The 14896-nt window shown below is 33.4% G+C and overlaps 2 protein-coding genes across 2 annotated transcripts in view; both read left to right on the top strand.

Moving 5' to 3' along the window:
• Positions 1 to 1067: 1067 nt before the first annotated feature.
• On the top strand, positions 1068 to 9371 carry LOC123668787 (maltase A1-like). Its single transcript, XM_045602483.1, has 8 exons — positions 1068 to 1269; positions 4254 to 4433; positions 4739 to 4896; positions 5240 to 5625; positions 5908 to 6109; positions 6185 to 6541; positions 7414 to 7652; positions 9236 to 9371. The coding sequence occupies exons 1-8, from the start codon at positions 1068 to 1070 to the stop codon at positions 9309 to 9311; spliced, it is 1800 nt and encodes a 599-aa protein (XP_045458439.1). The 3' UTR covers positions 9312 to 9371.
• A 1632-nt stretch (positions 9372 to 11003) lies between these two features.
• The window catches only part of LOC123668779 (maltase A1-like), an 8546-nt gene continuing 4653 nt past the window's right edge, over positions 11004 to 14896 (top strand). Inside the window, exons 1-3 of the mRNA XM_045602476.1 lie at positions 11004 to 11205; positions 14218 to 14397; positions 14705 to 14862. Coding sequence (XP_045458432.1) covers positions 11004 to 11205; positions 14218 to 14397; positions 14705 to 14862 — 540 coding nt within the window. The remainder of the gene's footprint in view (positions 11206 to 14217; positions 14398 to 14704; positions 14863 to 14896) is intronic.

Here is a 14896-nt window from a genome sequence, read left to right as displayed (position 1 = left end):
AGACTACGGTTCAAATTCTCAAATTTTCATATCGATTATTATTTTTTCTTTTTTTTTTCTAATTGCACTCGCATTTTTTATTTAAATAGCCAGTTCATATTTTATATTATTATGTCGGTAAAATCAAAAAATATTATTTATATTTTATCAATATGTAATTCGTATTTAAATATGATTTCCAAAACACATGATTTACTAAAAATACCGAGTTAAGCTCGGTCACCCAGGTACTTATTACTAAACTACGAGGTTCTGGAACATTTAAATTTAAAATATAATTATGATAAAAAATAACGTTGTAGTTATTTATCAACACTTATCTGACGATAATATATTTTTGGAACGTATTATTAAACGACACTGCTATAAAGAAATATAAAATATTTATAATTTTCAACAGATATAATCTTTGTATGACTTTGTTTCTATAATTATTGAGATTATTAGTATTTATTTTAGGATTAGTATACTACCCTAAAAGTCCTGGACCAAAAAAACTGAGAAGGGTTAGGGGAAACGGTCGGCAACGCACTTGCAATGCTTGCAATGCACGGTACCCGATTATAGTCAGGTCGAACGTAGCCTATTTACAATCCTAGTACTATTAAAGGAATTAAAGCGATAAAATCTCAAAAAGTTGTTTTATTATTCAAGAAATAATTAAACTACTATTAATAATCTATACTAATATTATAAAGCTGAACAGTTTGATTGTTTGTTTGAACGCGCTAATCTCAAGAACTGCTGATATGATTTGAAAAATTATTTCAGTGTTAGATAGCCCATTTATCGAGAAAGGCTATAGGCTATATATCAACACGCTAAGATCAATAGGAGCGGTGCATTAATGAGGAATGTTTCAAAATGGAGGGTTTTTTTTCGAGTAACTATTTAACACGGACGAAGTCGCGGGCAGTAGCTAGTGATTATATGAAATCAAACATATCCAATTTTTAATTAGTAGTTGTTATAATACTGATAATATTCTCCCCCACCAAAAACTTGTATCACAATAATGATATTAAATTTAACATAATCATTTAGTAATAAGACGTTTGGCAGTCAGAATGCCGTCTTTGTTAAAAATATTTGGCATCTGGTTTGGTGCTATACTTGTGGTAGGTGAGGTGGTCGACAGCTCAACATGGGAAGTCCTGGCCACCAGACCGGAACTAAAACCACTAGACTGGTGGGAGAATACCATCATTTATCAGATATACCCAAGGTCGTTCAAGGACAGCGATGGTGATGGCATCGGTGATATCAAAGGTAAATTTAATATTTCTACTAAGTAAATAAATGTTTTTGTTACTAAACTAAGCATTGTTTGTTTTTAAGTCAAACAAAAAACTGAATCCCAAGCAATTGAACTCAACCAATCTTTTCTCTAAATGAAACCACATTATCATAAAAAGATAATTTTACATACAAAGTAATATAGTAAAAATCTATACCTACATATAATAAAATCTTAGGAAAGTCAAAACTGTACATTGAATATTTTTTTAAAAGAATACCTACTTACGGTGTGATCTACAATCGATAACGAAGCCAAAAATATAGTTTTTAGAATTTTTGTCTGTTTGTCTGTTTTTCTGTGTATATGTCCAGGATAAGCTCAAAAAGTACCGCATGGATTAACTTCAAATTTTTTTTTTTTTTTTTTTTATGTCACTAGGTCGGCAAACAAGCGTACGGCTCACCTGATGGTAAGCGATTACCGAAGCTTATAGACACCTGCAACACCAGAAGCATCGCAAGCGCGTTGCCGACCCAAACCCCAATCCCCCCCAGGAGCTCTGGTCACCTTACTCACCAACAGGAACACAATACTGCTTGAAAACAGTATTATTTTGCTGTGATCTTCTGTAAGGTCGAGGTACTACTACCCCAGTCGGGCTGCTCCATATTTTGAGCAGGAAATTCCTGCTGTGCCCTACCTCAGTTTGGCACGAATATTATTAAGAAGTCGGGTCAATATATAGGCTACATACTATTATCACGCTATCACCTACGGGAAACAGGCAGTGAACCTTTATTTCTTCAACGCATTCTGTAACAACGTGTAATCTAACGACGCATATTTGAATGTTGTTGTTATTATGTTAATAACCATGCTATAAGCTAGCTTCACACTATAAATAAAGACATTCTGTAGTATATTTAGTATTAGCATTGAACCCGTGCGAAGCCGGGGCGGGTCGCTAGTAATACATAAAACTGAAAGTTAATTTTTTTTAAAGTTTCATTTAATTTAATTTAATAGTGAGCACTCCTACTTTGACTGTTTATACGCAGAGCAGGATATTCACAATGTTTCTCATGGCCTAATTTTTTTTCTCCTATATTTCGGAACAAGTGCAAAAGCTATTAGCACGAGATACAAACTAGTGACGAACTTCATCCATTAAGCGGGATTAAAATTATTTTGTTTATTTATTTTTATAATAGAAAAATAAGTGTTGTCTGAAAAATCTTGACCAGGCTATATTTAATTCAAAATTGAAAAATTTATTTTTATTCAAAAATGTACCGACGAAATTAAAGAATAAATTTAATACCTGCCGACATTATAAAGCCTGTAGAAAATGCCAACGCCGGGTTATCTATTATTTTCCAGGCATAACTCAGTAGTTGTTATACTGCTACCAAGTGGTGACAGGTATAAACAGGTATAATAATATACATATATTGTTCTAGTTACTTTCACCTACATGTTTCATATGTAATCTTATATCAATAAAATATGATGAATACGATGACATAGAGTTGCCTACTAAAAGTCTGGTTTGAATGGTGGTTACCGAATAAAATATATCATATAGCCTTAGCAGGAAATTTCCAGCTAAATTTTCGCGATTTATCTTTAATATACTTGAGAACATAATTATTTAATTGTTATCCAATAAGCAGATAAGTGAAGATGACCATGGTATGAGTCAAATATGGGAACAAAGAATGACCATGTAAATATTCCGTTTAACGTATAACTTATATAAGCTAATCATATCCATGAACATTCTAGTTGAATCACCATTCACCGTGTTACCACACGAACAAAAAGTATTAATACTTTTATTATCTGACTTATGCGCTTTCGATAACATCACGCCTTACTTAATCACTAATCTATTAGGATTACTGTCAAAATAATTTTAATTTCTTACGTTTTAAATTTCACTGCAAATTTATTTTGTTGTTATGCCAGAGTACTCCTTATACAGGCTGTTTTAATAGATATGTGTAATCGAATAAAAAATAAATGCAGTTGCAATAAAGAAATACCGTCAGCGTAGGACCACGTCCTATCTTGACTAGGAAGTCACATAACCGTCGATCTGCAGTTTTATGTAATAAATTGCCCGCAGGAATGCATGATTTTTGACAAAAGGCATAGGCAATTTAGAGCCTGTAGATGTTCATTTTAAATAACAAAAAAACGTGTAAGTATAGGAGGGTTTAGGTCTCTGTTTATTAACATGGCGTTTTGAATCAAGTGCTAGAAGTCGATTTTCTTCAAATGATTTAATTTTATAATTGATAGTAGATCGCTAAGATGACCTATTTAATGCGAGTTCCTCCCAGCTTTCGGGATCAATAGCACAAGCATTCAAGTTTCTTTTGAACACATCCTTATACCGTAGATGTTTACCGCCGTGTCTTCCTTTACCCTCTGCCATCTCAGAGTAAAAGACTGCTTTGGGTAGACGGCGGTCATCCATGCGAAGGAAATGCCCACACCATCTCAGCTGTCTCTGGATAAGCAAAGCCTCCACTCCACACATTCCAGAAAGTCGTAGGACCTCGGTATTTGGCACATGGTCTTGCCATCTGATCTTCATAATAGATCTCAGACATTTTAGGTGAAAAGTGTCAAGCTTTTTCACATCTGATTTGTATATTAATATAGAATAAAAAAATGACCAATTATTGTTTAAATGACAAAATAGTGCCTTGCCTATCTGTCTTTTTTGCCATACACACCTGATAGCAATCGATACTTACAGAAGGGAATATATCTGCAAACTTGCAATGAACAGCGTGGTGGATTAAGCTCTGACTTTTATTTGATTTTACAAGCTGAATCAATCAATCGAAATAAAAAAATAGACTAATTAATTTGTTTTTCGCAACATGTCGACACGTAATTATTGAAAATTTGCAAACAGTTTAAGTTAATAGTGCATTAAAACGAATTAAATTTAGGTTGAATTTGCATCCTATTACAATATTTTTTTTTATTATAATCATAGGTATCACATCAAAACTGGACCACTTAGTTGAGGCTGGCGTGGGTGCTATATGGATGTCGCCCGTCTTCGTCTCGCCTATGGTAGACTTTGGGTATGATATTAGCGATTTCTATGATATTCAAGGAGAATATGGTACTATGGCGGACTTTGAAGAATTGGTTGAAAAGGCACACAATCTTGGTAATTATAATTCACTTATTTCCTTCATTTTGTCTTTAGTATAATTCTCAACGCAATTTTTTTTTTTTTTTTCGAAAAAGCGTCCAATCAAATTTAAGATTTGATGGGATACTATAAATTATTTATGCAATTTTATAAGAACGATAGATTGAACTCTCAATAATGTTTCACTTCTTGAGTTCAAGCTCCTTACGATTTTACTCATATTTTTTGTATATGTATATATTATTTTTTAGTCACTAACTTCAGTGGATTTTGTTTATATTTGTGTTTGAATTATTTTTTTCAATATACTAATATTTTAGGTATCAAAATCATTCTGGATTTTGTTCCAAATCACGCCAGTACTGAATCTGAATATTTCAAGAGATCTGTGGCAAGAGAGCCCGGGTACGAGAATTACTTTATTTGGGCCGACCCTGTTGTTACCAATACTACTAACCGAGAAGTCCCTTCCAATTGGGTAAGTACACATCCAAATTAATATAACACAAGTCCTTTATAACAACTAACAAATTTCAAATGAACAAAACAATCTTTGAAACTTGGTTCATTTTAATCGTCACTGTTTTAAGTCGTCTAACTATAAAATAGGAAAAATTTGCTTTATTTCTTTTCTTCTTAGTTGCTATTAAGTTTAAAACTACAAGCAGTTTCTATTTTGTCGCGTACCGACTAATTTAAAATTAATTGTAACTAGAATAATTTAGGAAGTTTTAAAACTGCCAATATTTACTGCGCTTGTTCAAGCTGTCTTCAAAGAGAAAAAAAAAAGATCAAACATAAATTCTGTAATTTGTTTTCAGATCAGTCAATTTGGTGGTTCCGTGTGGGAATGGAATGAAGAACGCCAGCAGTATTATTTACATCAATTTGCGATAGAACAAGCTGACTTTAATTTTAGAGAACCAGCAGTTAGAAACGAAATGCTTAATATAATGAAATTTTGGTATGAGAAGGGAGCGGACGGTTACAGGTTAGATGCTCTACCGCATATGTTTGAAGCAAACCCTGATGATCATAATGGCACATATCCCGATGAGCCTTTGAGCGGAAACCTATTCGTAAGACCGGATCAAGCCGGTTACACGACACAGGAGTACGTTAGAGATCAACCAGAACTTTATGATGTGGTTTACGAATGGAGAGAAGTCGCTGACAGATGGACAGAAGTAAACCAAACTGACACCAAGTAAGATTAAAAATTTTAACACTTTAAATTTTTTTTTAATCGGGAAATCTGATTTCAGAAGAGATTTCTTTTAACATACCCAAGTGTTTTTGGAATCGTTTTTATTTACTATTAATCTAACATCGGGTTTGAATAGTTCATTCAATGAATCCTTTAGTAAATATTTATTTGGGTCAAATGGACGTTTATGTACACTCATATATATATGTTCCCTCCACCCTTATATTGTAAAACTCATTCCGAGTTTAGTGTGTTTGTTTTCATTAATGGACTATATTTTAGGATATTGCTAGCAGAAGCATACGCCAATATATACAATACGATGCTCTACTACGGCGACGAAAAAGGCAGAATCGGTGCCCATTTCCCATTCAATTTCGACTTCATCACTAGTTTGTCAGCAAGTTCGAATGCTCGGGATTTCGTCTATATAATCCTACATTGGTTAACTTACATGCCTCGAGGACAAGTTGCTAATTGGGTCGTAAGTATAGATATTACATAAATACTATTGACAACTGTATAAATTAACACTAATGACTAAAATATTTTTTTCAAGTTCGGAAACCACGACCAAAATAGAGTTCCTTCAAGATTCAGACCAGATATGATGGATGGCTTAAACTCTTTGAATATGATGCTGCCAGGAGTCGCTATAACTTATCAAGGCGAAGAAATTGGTATGAGAGATGGTTATGTCAGTTGGGAAGATACAGTGGACGTGGCTGCTTGTAATCAAGGGAACCCAGATAACTACTTAGAGTTCTCAAGAGACCCGGCTCGTACTCCTTACCAATGGGATAATACTACCAGCGCTGGTTTTTCAACAAACGCAACCACTTGGCTACCAGTTGGTTTAGATTACATGGAACTAAATTTGCAGGCACAAAGAGAGGCAGAAAGAAGTCATTTCAAGGTATTTTATAAAACTTTATGAATTTTAACGAATCCAAAAAATGTTAAAATAATTATGTAACTTTTATGGTAATTAACTAGTCTATTACGTTAACAAACAAAAATTCCAATACATACCAAGTTAACACATACACTAGTATATTGTTTTAAACTAACGCGATCGCTTTTCATATTTAAACTAGCTGACTAAGCAAACGTTGTCTTGCCGCTAAACGCTATTAAAAAATAGGGGTTGGCGGTAGAAGGGTGAAATTTAGGGTTGTATGTATTTTTCAACGCTAAATCATAATAAAATAAAGAATAAATAATTTACCTAAAAATTAAAAAAAATATGGATGGACTACCCTTAACATTTAGGGGGGTGAAAAATAGATGCTGTTCGATTCTCAAAGCTACCCAATATGCACACAAAATTTCATGAGAATCGGTCAAGCCGTTTCGGAGGAGTTTAACTACAGACACCGCGACACGAGAATTTTATATATTAGATTTATATTTGTTCGGATGTTCACCACGTTTATTGTTTTGTTGAGGTCCCTATATTTTGGTTTCAATCGCCATGATCACGGGGAGTCTGACGTACGACTAATAGGAAACAATAAACGTGGTAAGCGCCCGAACAAATATAATTTTAAACATACAGTTATTAAAACACAACAAAATATTAAAAATTAAATTACACACCATTATTTTCAGATTCAGCACGATATGATTGTTATAACAAAAAAAAAATCAATCAACACAACTACAACTCCTCTCACGTTGCAAATACCCATAAGGGCTAGCCTAAGCACCACTAAAAGCTGTCTACAGGCGTAGTCCCCTTTGGATAGAATAATCAATATTTGTATAATCAATATTACTGTTTTAAAGGTGTACCAAGCTCTGACGAAACTGCGAAAAGAACCAACATTATCACACGGAGAATACCACATCGAAAGTCTAACGGCGAATACCCTGGTGCTCGTGAGATACCTGCGCACCTACGACACTTACGCCCTCGTCTTTAATGTGGGTCAGGAACAAGACGCAGTTGACCTGTCTGCTATATCGCTGTTAAGAGAACCCTTGACCGTCTATATATCAAGCATACACTCAGATAGAAATGTGGAGTAAGTATTACAGTGTTTTTAATCTAATTACTGCTAAAAAGTACATCAATATTTTACTGCTGTTGTAAAAGATTTCAACGTAATATGTGTAATGAAATGATTACTTATCTCTAGTAATAAATCGGTAGAATATTTTTTTGTTTGATCTCATAAACTTGTTTCCAAATTTGTATGAAGCGAAACTTTTTTGGAATTGTTATGATTTAAAACTCGATGAAACGAAAATGTGATCATATAAAGAAAGAAACATAAAAAATTTATAAGAGAGAGTGAGATAAAAAAAACATTACTGCTCAAAACGCCGTGGTCATAAATTGTCGATAGAAGTTTAACTTTTTTATTTTACTTTGTTGACAAATCATCAAAAGCACTGAATCGTCATTTTACAAATTAAAATAAAATTCGTTTTATTTAATATAGTTACAAGTAAAGTTAGCACCGATTCCGAACGTAGATTCTGCATAGAATCGGCTAGAAACCCCGCAGTTACTCTTTTAAAAAAGAAATTTGTTTTATTATAAAATAAGTTAATCTTGCATGAAATACAGAAAACAAAATAGACATAGATAACGTCTGGGAATACCAAATTCTTACTAAACCTTTCATCTATACCTACGTGGTTTATTCTCAACGTATTTCTAGGGCATCCAATATAAGACAATATTTTATGTCATACATTACGAAGATACCATATCAGGAACTTATTTCTTCAATGCTGTATTTTCTGGGATTTACTTATATTTAGGGGAATGGAATTTTGATTTAATTTTTATTCGAAAACTGCTTCGTGACAAAAGTTTTTCGCGATTGCGATGTCCTCGCGACGTTTATCCTTATTGACGAGCAGTGACGTAGTCAGCTTAGCCCCCCCCTTCCATTCGAAAACCATAATAAGTCCAGCAATTTCTGTTTTGCTGACCATTTGCGCCCCTTTGTTATAGCGTCCGGGGCTTTCTACGCCTAATGCCCCCCACCCCCCCCCACCCACTACGCCACTGTTGCCGAGCACGAAAGGAGCTGATACAAATCGTTATCAGTACATTTTTATCTTAATTCTACTGTTGCTTTCAGTTTATTTATTTATTTAAGTACCAGCAGTAGATACAACACTGAGTACGTATACTGGTTCCCATCATTAAACAATAAACTTTAGTTCGCAACTTTTTAAAGTAGTCACCCAAGTATTCACAATAATTATGCCAATTACAAATTTAAAAAAAACAAATAAAAATCGACTCAGAATAATAATTCAGATACAATTAATATCTATTATTATTTTTATTTACAACTTTATCATTTTGTCCTCGACGAGAAGATCACAGCTAAATAAGTGTTCCTGTTGGTGAGTAAGGTGACCAGAGCACCTGTGGAATTGGTGATTGGGTCGGCAACGCGCTTGCGATACTTCTGGTGTTGCAGGCATCTATGAGCTACGGTAATCGCTTACCATCGGGTGAGCCGTACGCTCGTTTGTCGACCTAGTTATAAATTACTTAAAAAAAATGATTTGATTCTTCTGTTGTATTACATTGAGTGTGAAGAATTTATTATTATTTATGAATAATTAATTTTTTTTTTTGCAGTGATACCATTCCACTGGAAGGCAACCTTACTCTTAATCCTGGAGAAGCTCTTGTACTACGAGGATCGCCTACATAGAAATAACTATTGTTATGATGTATAATTTTAATAAATAATGCATTAATAAAAAATAAAAAACATATTTTTATTGGTTATATCACCAAGACCTGAATCTACAATATTAAATAATTGTGTTTGCTGGCAAATGAAAAAAAACCGACTTCAATTACATCGACAAGTAATACAACGTAGGTAGACGAAAAAATTGTCAAGTAAATACGCATTATCAAAGATCACCCCAAAAGTTGTGATCAGATCTCGATGAAATTTAAATGTGACCTTATGATAAACATCAGCTTTCGATTAAATTAAAAATCATCAAAATCAGTAAAAAGTTATGCGGATTTTCGAGGGTTTCCCTCGATTTCTCTGGAGTCCCATCATCAAATCCTTGTTTTTTTTATCATAGTACCACACTTAGGATATCTCCTTTCCAACAAAAAAAGAATTATCAAAATCGGTTCATAAACGACGAAGTTATCCGAGAATATTTTTAGATTCATTTTTAGAAAATGTCGTTTTATCCCTGTTTTTAGGCAATGAAAAAATGGCTACAATATCGTTAGAATACGGAGGTAAATTTCGCACTTGTCAATAAAGTTGTAATAACTCAGTGGGAAATCGACCGGTCGCGACCGACCGAAAAGACTACGGTTCAAATCCTCAAATTTTCATATCGATTATTATTTTTTCTTTTTTTTTTCTAATTGCACTCGCATTTTTTATTTAAATAGCCAGTTCATATTTTATATTATTATGTCGGTAAAATCAAAAAATATTATTTATATTTTATCAATATGTAATTCGTATTTAAATATGATTTCCAAAACACATGATTTACTAAAAATACCGAGTTAAGCTCGGTCACCCAGGTACTTATTACTAAACTACGAGGTTCTGGAACATTTAAATTTAAAATATAATTATGATAAAAAATAACGTTGTAGTTATTTATCAACACTTATCTGACGATAATATATTTTTGGAACGTATTATTAAACGACACTGCTATAAAGAAATATAAAATATTTATAATTTTCAACAGATATAATCTTTGTATGACTTTGTTTCTATAATTCTTGAGATTATTAGTATTTATTTTAGGATTAGTATACTACCCTAAAAGTCCTGGACCAAAAAAACTGAGAAGGGTTAGGGGAAACGGTCGGCAACGCACTTGCAATGCTTGCAATGCACGGTACCCGATTATAGTCAGGTCGAACGTAGCCTATTTACAATCCTAGTACTATTAAAGGAATTAAAGCGATAAAATCTCAAAAAGTTGTTTTATTATTCAAGAAATAATTAAACTACTATTAATAATCTATACTAATATTATAAAGCTGAAGAGTTTGTTTGTTTGTTTGAACGCGCTAATCTCAAGAATTGCTGATACGATTTGAAAAATTCTTTCAGTGTTAGATAGCCCATTTATCGAGAAAGGCTATAGGCTATATATCAACACGCTAAGATCAATAGGAGCGGTACACTAATGAGGAATGTTTCAAAACCGAGGGTTTTTTTCGAGTAACTATTTAACGCGGACGAAGTCACGGGCAGTAGCTAGTGATTATATAAAATCAAACATATTCAATTTTTTATTAGTAGTTGTTATAATACTGATAATATTCTCCCCCACCAAAAACTTGTATCGCTATAATGATATTAAATTAACAAAATTAGATATTTAGTAAGCGTTTGGCAGTCAGAATGCCGTCTTTGTTAAAAATATTAGGCATCTGGTTTGGTGCTATAGTTGTGGTAGGTGAGGTGGTCGACAGCTCAACATGGGAAGTCCTGGCCACCAGACCAGAACTAAAACCACTAGACTGGTGGGAGAATACAATCGTTTATCAGATATACCCAAGGTCGTTCAAGGACAGCGATGGTGATGGCATCGGTGATATCAAAGGTAAATTTAATATTTCTACTAAGTAAATAAATGTTTTTGTTACTAAACTAAGCATTGTTTGTTTTTAAGTCAAACAAAAAACTGAATTCTAAGCAATTGAATTCAACCAATCTTTTCTCTAAATGAAACCACAATTATCTTTACTGTATTACTAAAAATAATACATTATCATAAAAAGATAATTTTACATACAAAGTAATATAGTAAAAATCTATACCTACATATAATAAAATCTTAGGAAAGTCAAAACTGTACATTGAATATTTTTTTAAAAGAATACCTACTTACGGTGTGATCTACAATCGATAACGAAGCCAAAAATATAGTTTTTAGAATTTTTGTCTGTTTGTCTGTTTTTCTGTGTATATGTCCAGGATAAGCTCAAAAAGTACCGCATGGATTAACTTCAAATTTTTTTTTTTTTTTTTTTATGTCACTAGGTCGGCAAACAAGCGTACGGCTCACCTGATGGTAAGCGATTATCGTAGCTTATAGACACCTGCAACACCAGAAGCATCGCAAGCGCGTTGCCGACCCAAACCCCAATCCCCCCCAGGAGCTCTGGTCACCTTACTCACCAACAGGAACACAATACTGCTTGAAAACAGTATTATTTTGCTGTGATCTTCTGTAAGGTCGAGGTACTACCCCAGTCGGGCTGCTCCATATTTTGAGCAGGAAATTCCTGCTGTGCCCTACCTCAGTTTGGCACGAATATTATTAAGAAGTCGGGTCAATATATAGGCTACATACTATTATCACGCTATCACCTACGGGAAACAGGCAGTGAACCTTTATTTCTTCAACGCATTCTGTAACAACGTGTAATCTAACGACGCATATTTGAATGTTGTTGTTATTATGTTAATAACCATGCTATAAGCTAGCTTCACACTATAAATAAAGACATTCTGTAGTATATTTAGTATCAGCATTGAACCCGTGCGAAGCCGGGGCGGGTCGCTAGTAATACATAAAACTGAAAGTTAATTTTTTTTAAAGTTTCATTTAATTTAATTTAATAGTGAGCACTCCTACTTTGACTGTTTATACGCAGAGCAGGATATTCACAATGTTTCTCATGGCCTAATTTTTTTTCTCCTATATTTCGGAACAAGTGCAAAAGCTATTAGCACGAGATACAAACTAGTGACGAACTTCATCCATTAAGCGGGATTAAAATTATTTTGTTTATTTATTTTTATAATAGAAAAATAAGTGTTGTCTGAAAAATCTTGGCCAGGCTATATTTAATTCAAAATTGAAAAATTTATTTTTATTCAAAAATGTACCGACGAAATTAAAGAATAAATTTAATACCTGCCGACATTATAAAGCCTGTAGAAAATGCCAACGCCGGGTTATCTATTATTTTCCAGGCATAACTCAGTAGTTGTTATACTGCTACCAAGTGGTGACAGGTATAAACAGGTATAATAATATACATATATTGTTCTAGTTACTTTCACCTACATGTTTCATATGTAATCTTATATCAATAAAATATGATGAATACGATGACATAGAGTTGCCTACTAAAAGTCTGGTTTGAATGGTGGTTACCGAATAAAATATATCATATAGCCTTAGCAGGAAATTTCCAGCTAAATTTTCGCGATTTATCTTTAATATACTTGAGAACATAATTATTTAATTGTTATCCAATAAGCAGATAAGTGAAGATGACCATGGTATGAGTCAAATATGGGAACAAAGAATGACCATGTAAATATTCCGTTTAACGTATAACTTATATAAGCTAATCATATCCATCAACATTCTAGTTGAATCACCGTTCACCGTGTTACCACACGAACAAAAAGTATTAATACTTTTATTATCTGACTTATGCGCTTTCGATAACATCACGCCTTACTTAATCACTAATCTATTAGGATTACTGTCAAAATAATTTTAATTTCTTACGTTTTAAATTTCACTGCAAATTTATTTTGTTGTTATGCCAGAGTACTCCTTATACAGGCTGTTTTAATAGATATGTGTAATCGAATAAAAAATAAATGCAGTTGCAATAAAGAAATACCGTCAGCGTAGGACCACGTCCTATCTTGACTAGGAAGTCACATAACCGTCGATCTGCAGTTTTATGTAATAAATTGCCCGCAGGAATGCATGATTTTTGACAAAAGGCATAGGCAATTTAGAGCCTGTAGATGTTCATTTTAAATAACAAAAAAACGTGTAAGTATAGGAGGGTTTAGGTCTCTGTTTATTAACATGGCGTTTTGAATCAAGTGCTAGAAGTCGATTTTCTTCAAATGATTTAATTTTATAATTGATAGTAGATCGCTAAGATGACCTATTTAATGCGAGTTCCTCCCAGCTTTCGGGATCAATAGCACAAGCATTCAAGTTTCTTTTGAACACATCCTTATACCGTAGATGTTTACCGCCGTGTCTTCCTTTACCCTCTGCCATCTCAGAGTAAAAGACTGCTTTGGGTAGACGGCGGTCATCCATGCGAAGGAAATGCCCACACCATCTCAGCTGTCTCTGGATAAGCAAAGCCTCCACTCCACACATTCCAGAAAGTCGTAGGACCTCGGTATTTGGCACATGGTCTTGCCATCTGATCTTCATAATAGATCTCAGACATTTTAGGTGAAAAGTGTCAAGCTTTTTCACATCTGATTTGTATATTAATATAGAATAAAAAAATGACCAATTATTGTTTAAATGACAAAATAGTGCCTTGCCTATCTGTCTTTTTTGCCATACACACCTGATAGCAATCGATACTTACAGAAGGGAATATATCTGCAAACTTGCAATGAACAGCGTGGTGGATTAAGCTCTGACTTTTATTTGATTTTACAAGCTGAATCAATCAATCGAAATAAAAAAATAGACTAATTAATTTGTTTTTCGCAACATGTCGACACGTAATTATTGAAAATTTGCAAACAGTTTAAGTTAATAGTGCATTAAAACGAATTAAATTTAGGTTGAATTTGCATCCTATTACAATATTTTTTTTTATTATAATCATAGGTATCACATCAAAACTGGACCACTTAGTTGAGGCTGGCGTGGGTGCTATATGGATGTCGCCCGTCTTCGTCTCGCCTATGGTAGACTTTGGGTATGATATTAGCGATTTCTATGATATTCAAGGAGAATATGGTACTATGGCGGACTTTGAAGAATTGGTTGAAAAGGCACACAATCTTGGTAATTATAATTCACTTATTTCCTTCATTTTGTCTTTAGTATAATTCTCAACGCAATTTTTTTTTTTTTTTTTTCGAAAAAGCGTCCAATCAAATTTAAGATTTGATGGGATACTATAAATTATTTATGCAATTTTATAAGAACGATAGATTGAACTCTCAATAATGTTTCACTTCTTGAGTTCAAGCTCCTTACGATTTTACTCATATTTTTTGTATATGTATATATTATTTTTTAGTCACTAACTTCAGTGGATTTTGTTTATATTTGTGTTTGAATTATTTTTTTCAATATACTAATATTTTAGGTATCAAAATCATTCTGGATTTTGTTCCAAATCACGCCAGTACTGAATCTGAATATTTCAAGAGATCTGTGGCAAGAGAGCCCGGGTACGAGAATTACTTTATTTGGGCCGACCCTGTTGTTACCAATACTACTAACCGAGAAGTCCCTTCCAATTGGGTAAGTACACATCCAAATTAATATAACACAAGTC

Source organism: Melitaea cinxia, chromosome 3 (assembly GCF_905220565.1).
Source record: "Melitaea cinxia chromosome 3, ilMelCinx1.1, whole genome shotgun sequence".
Classification (NCBI taxonomy): Eukaryota; Metazoa; Arthropoda; class Insecta; order Lepidoptera; family Nymphalidae; genus Melitaea; species Melitaea cinxia.
The sequence above is the reverse complement of the archived record's forward strand: the minus strand, read 5'-3'. Positions and strand labels throughout refer to the sequence as shown.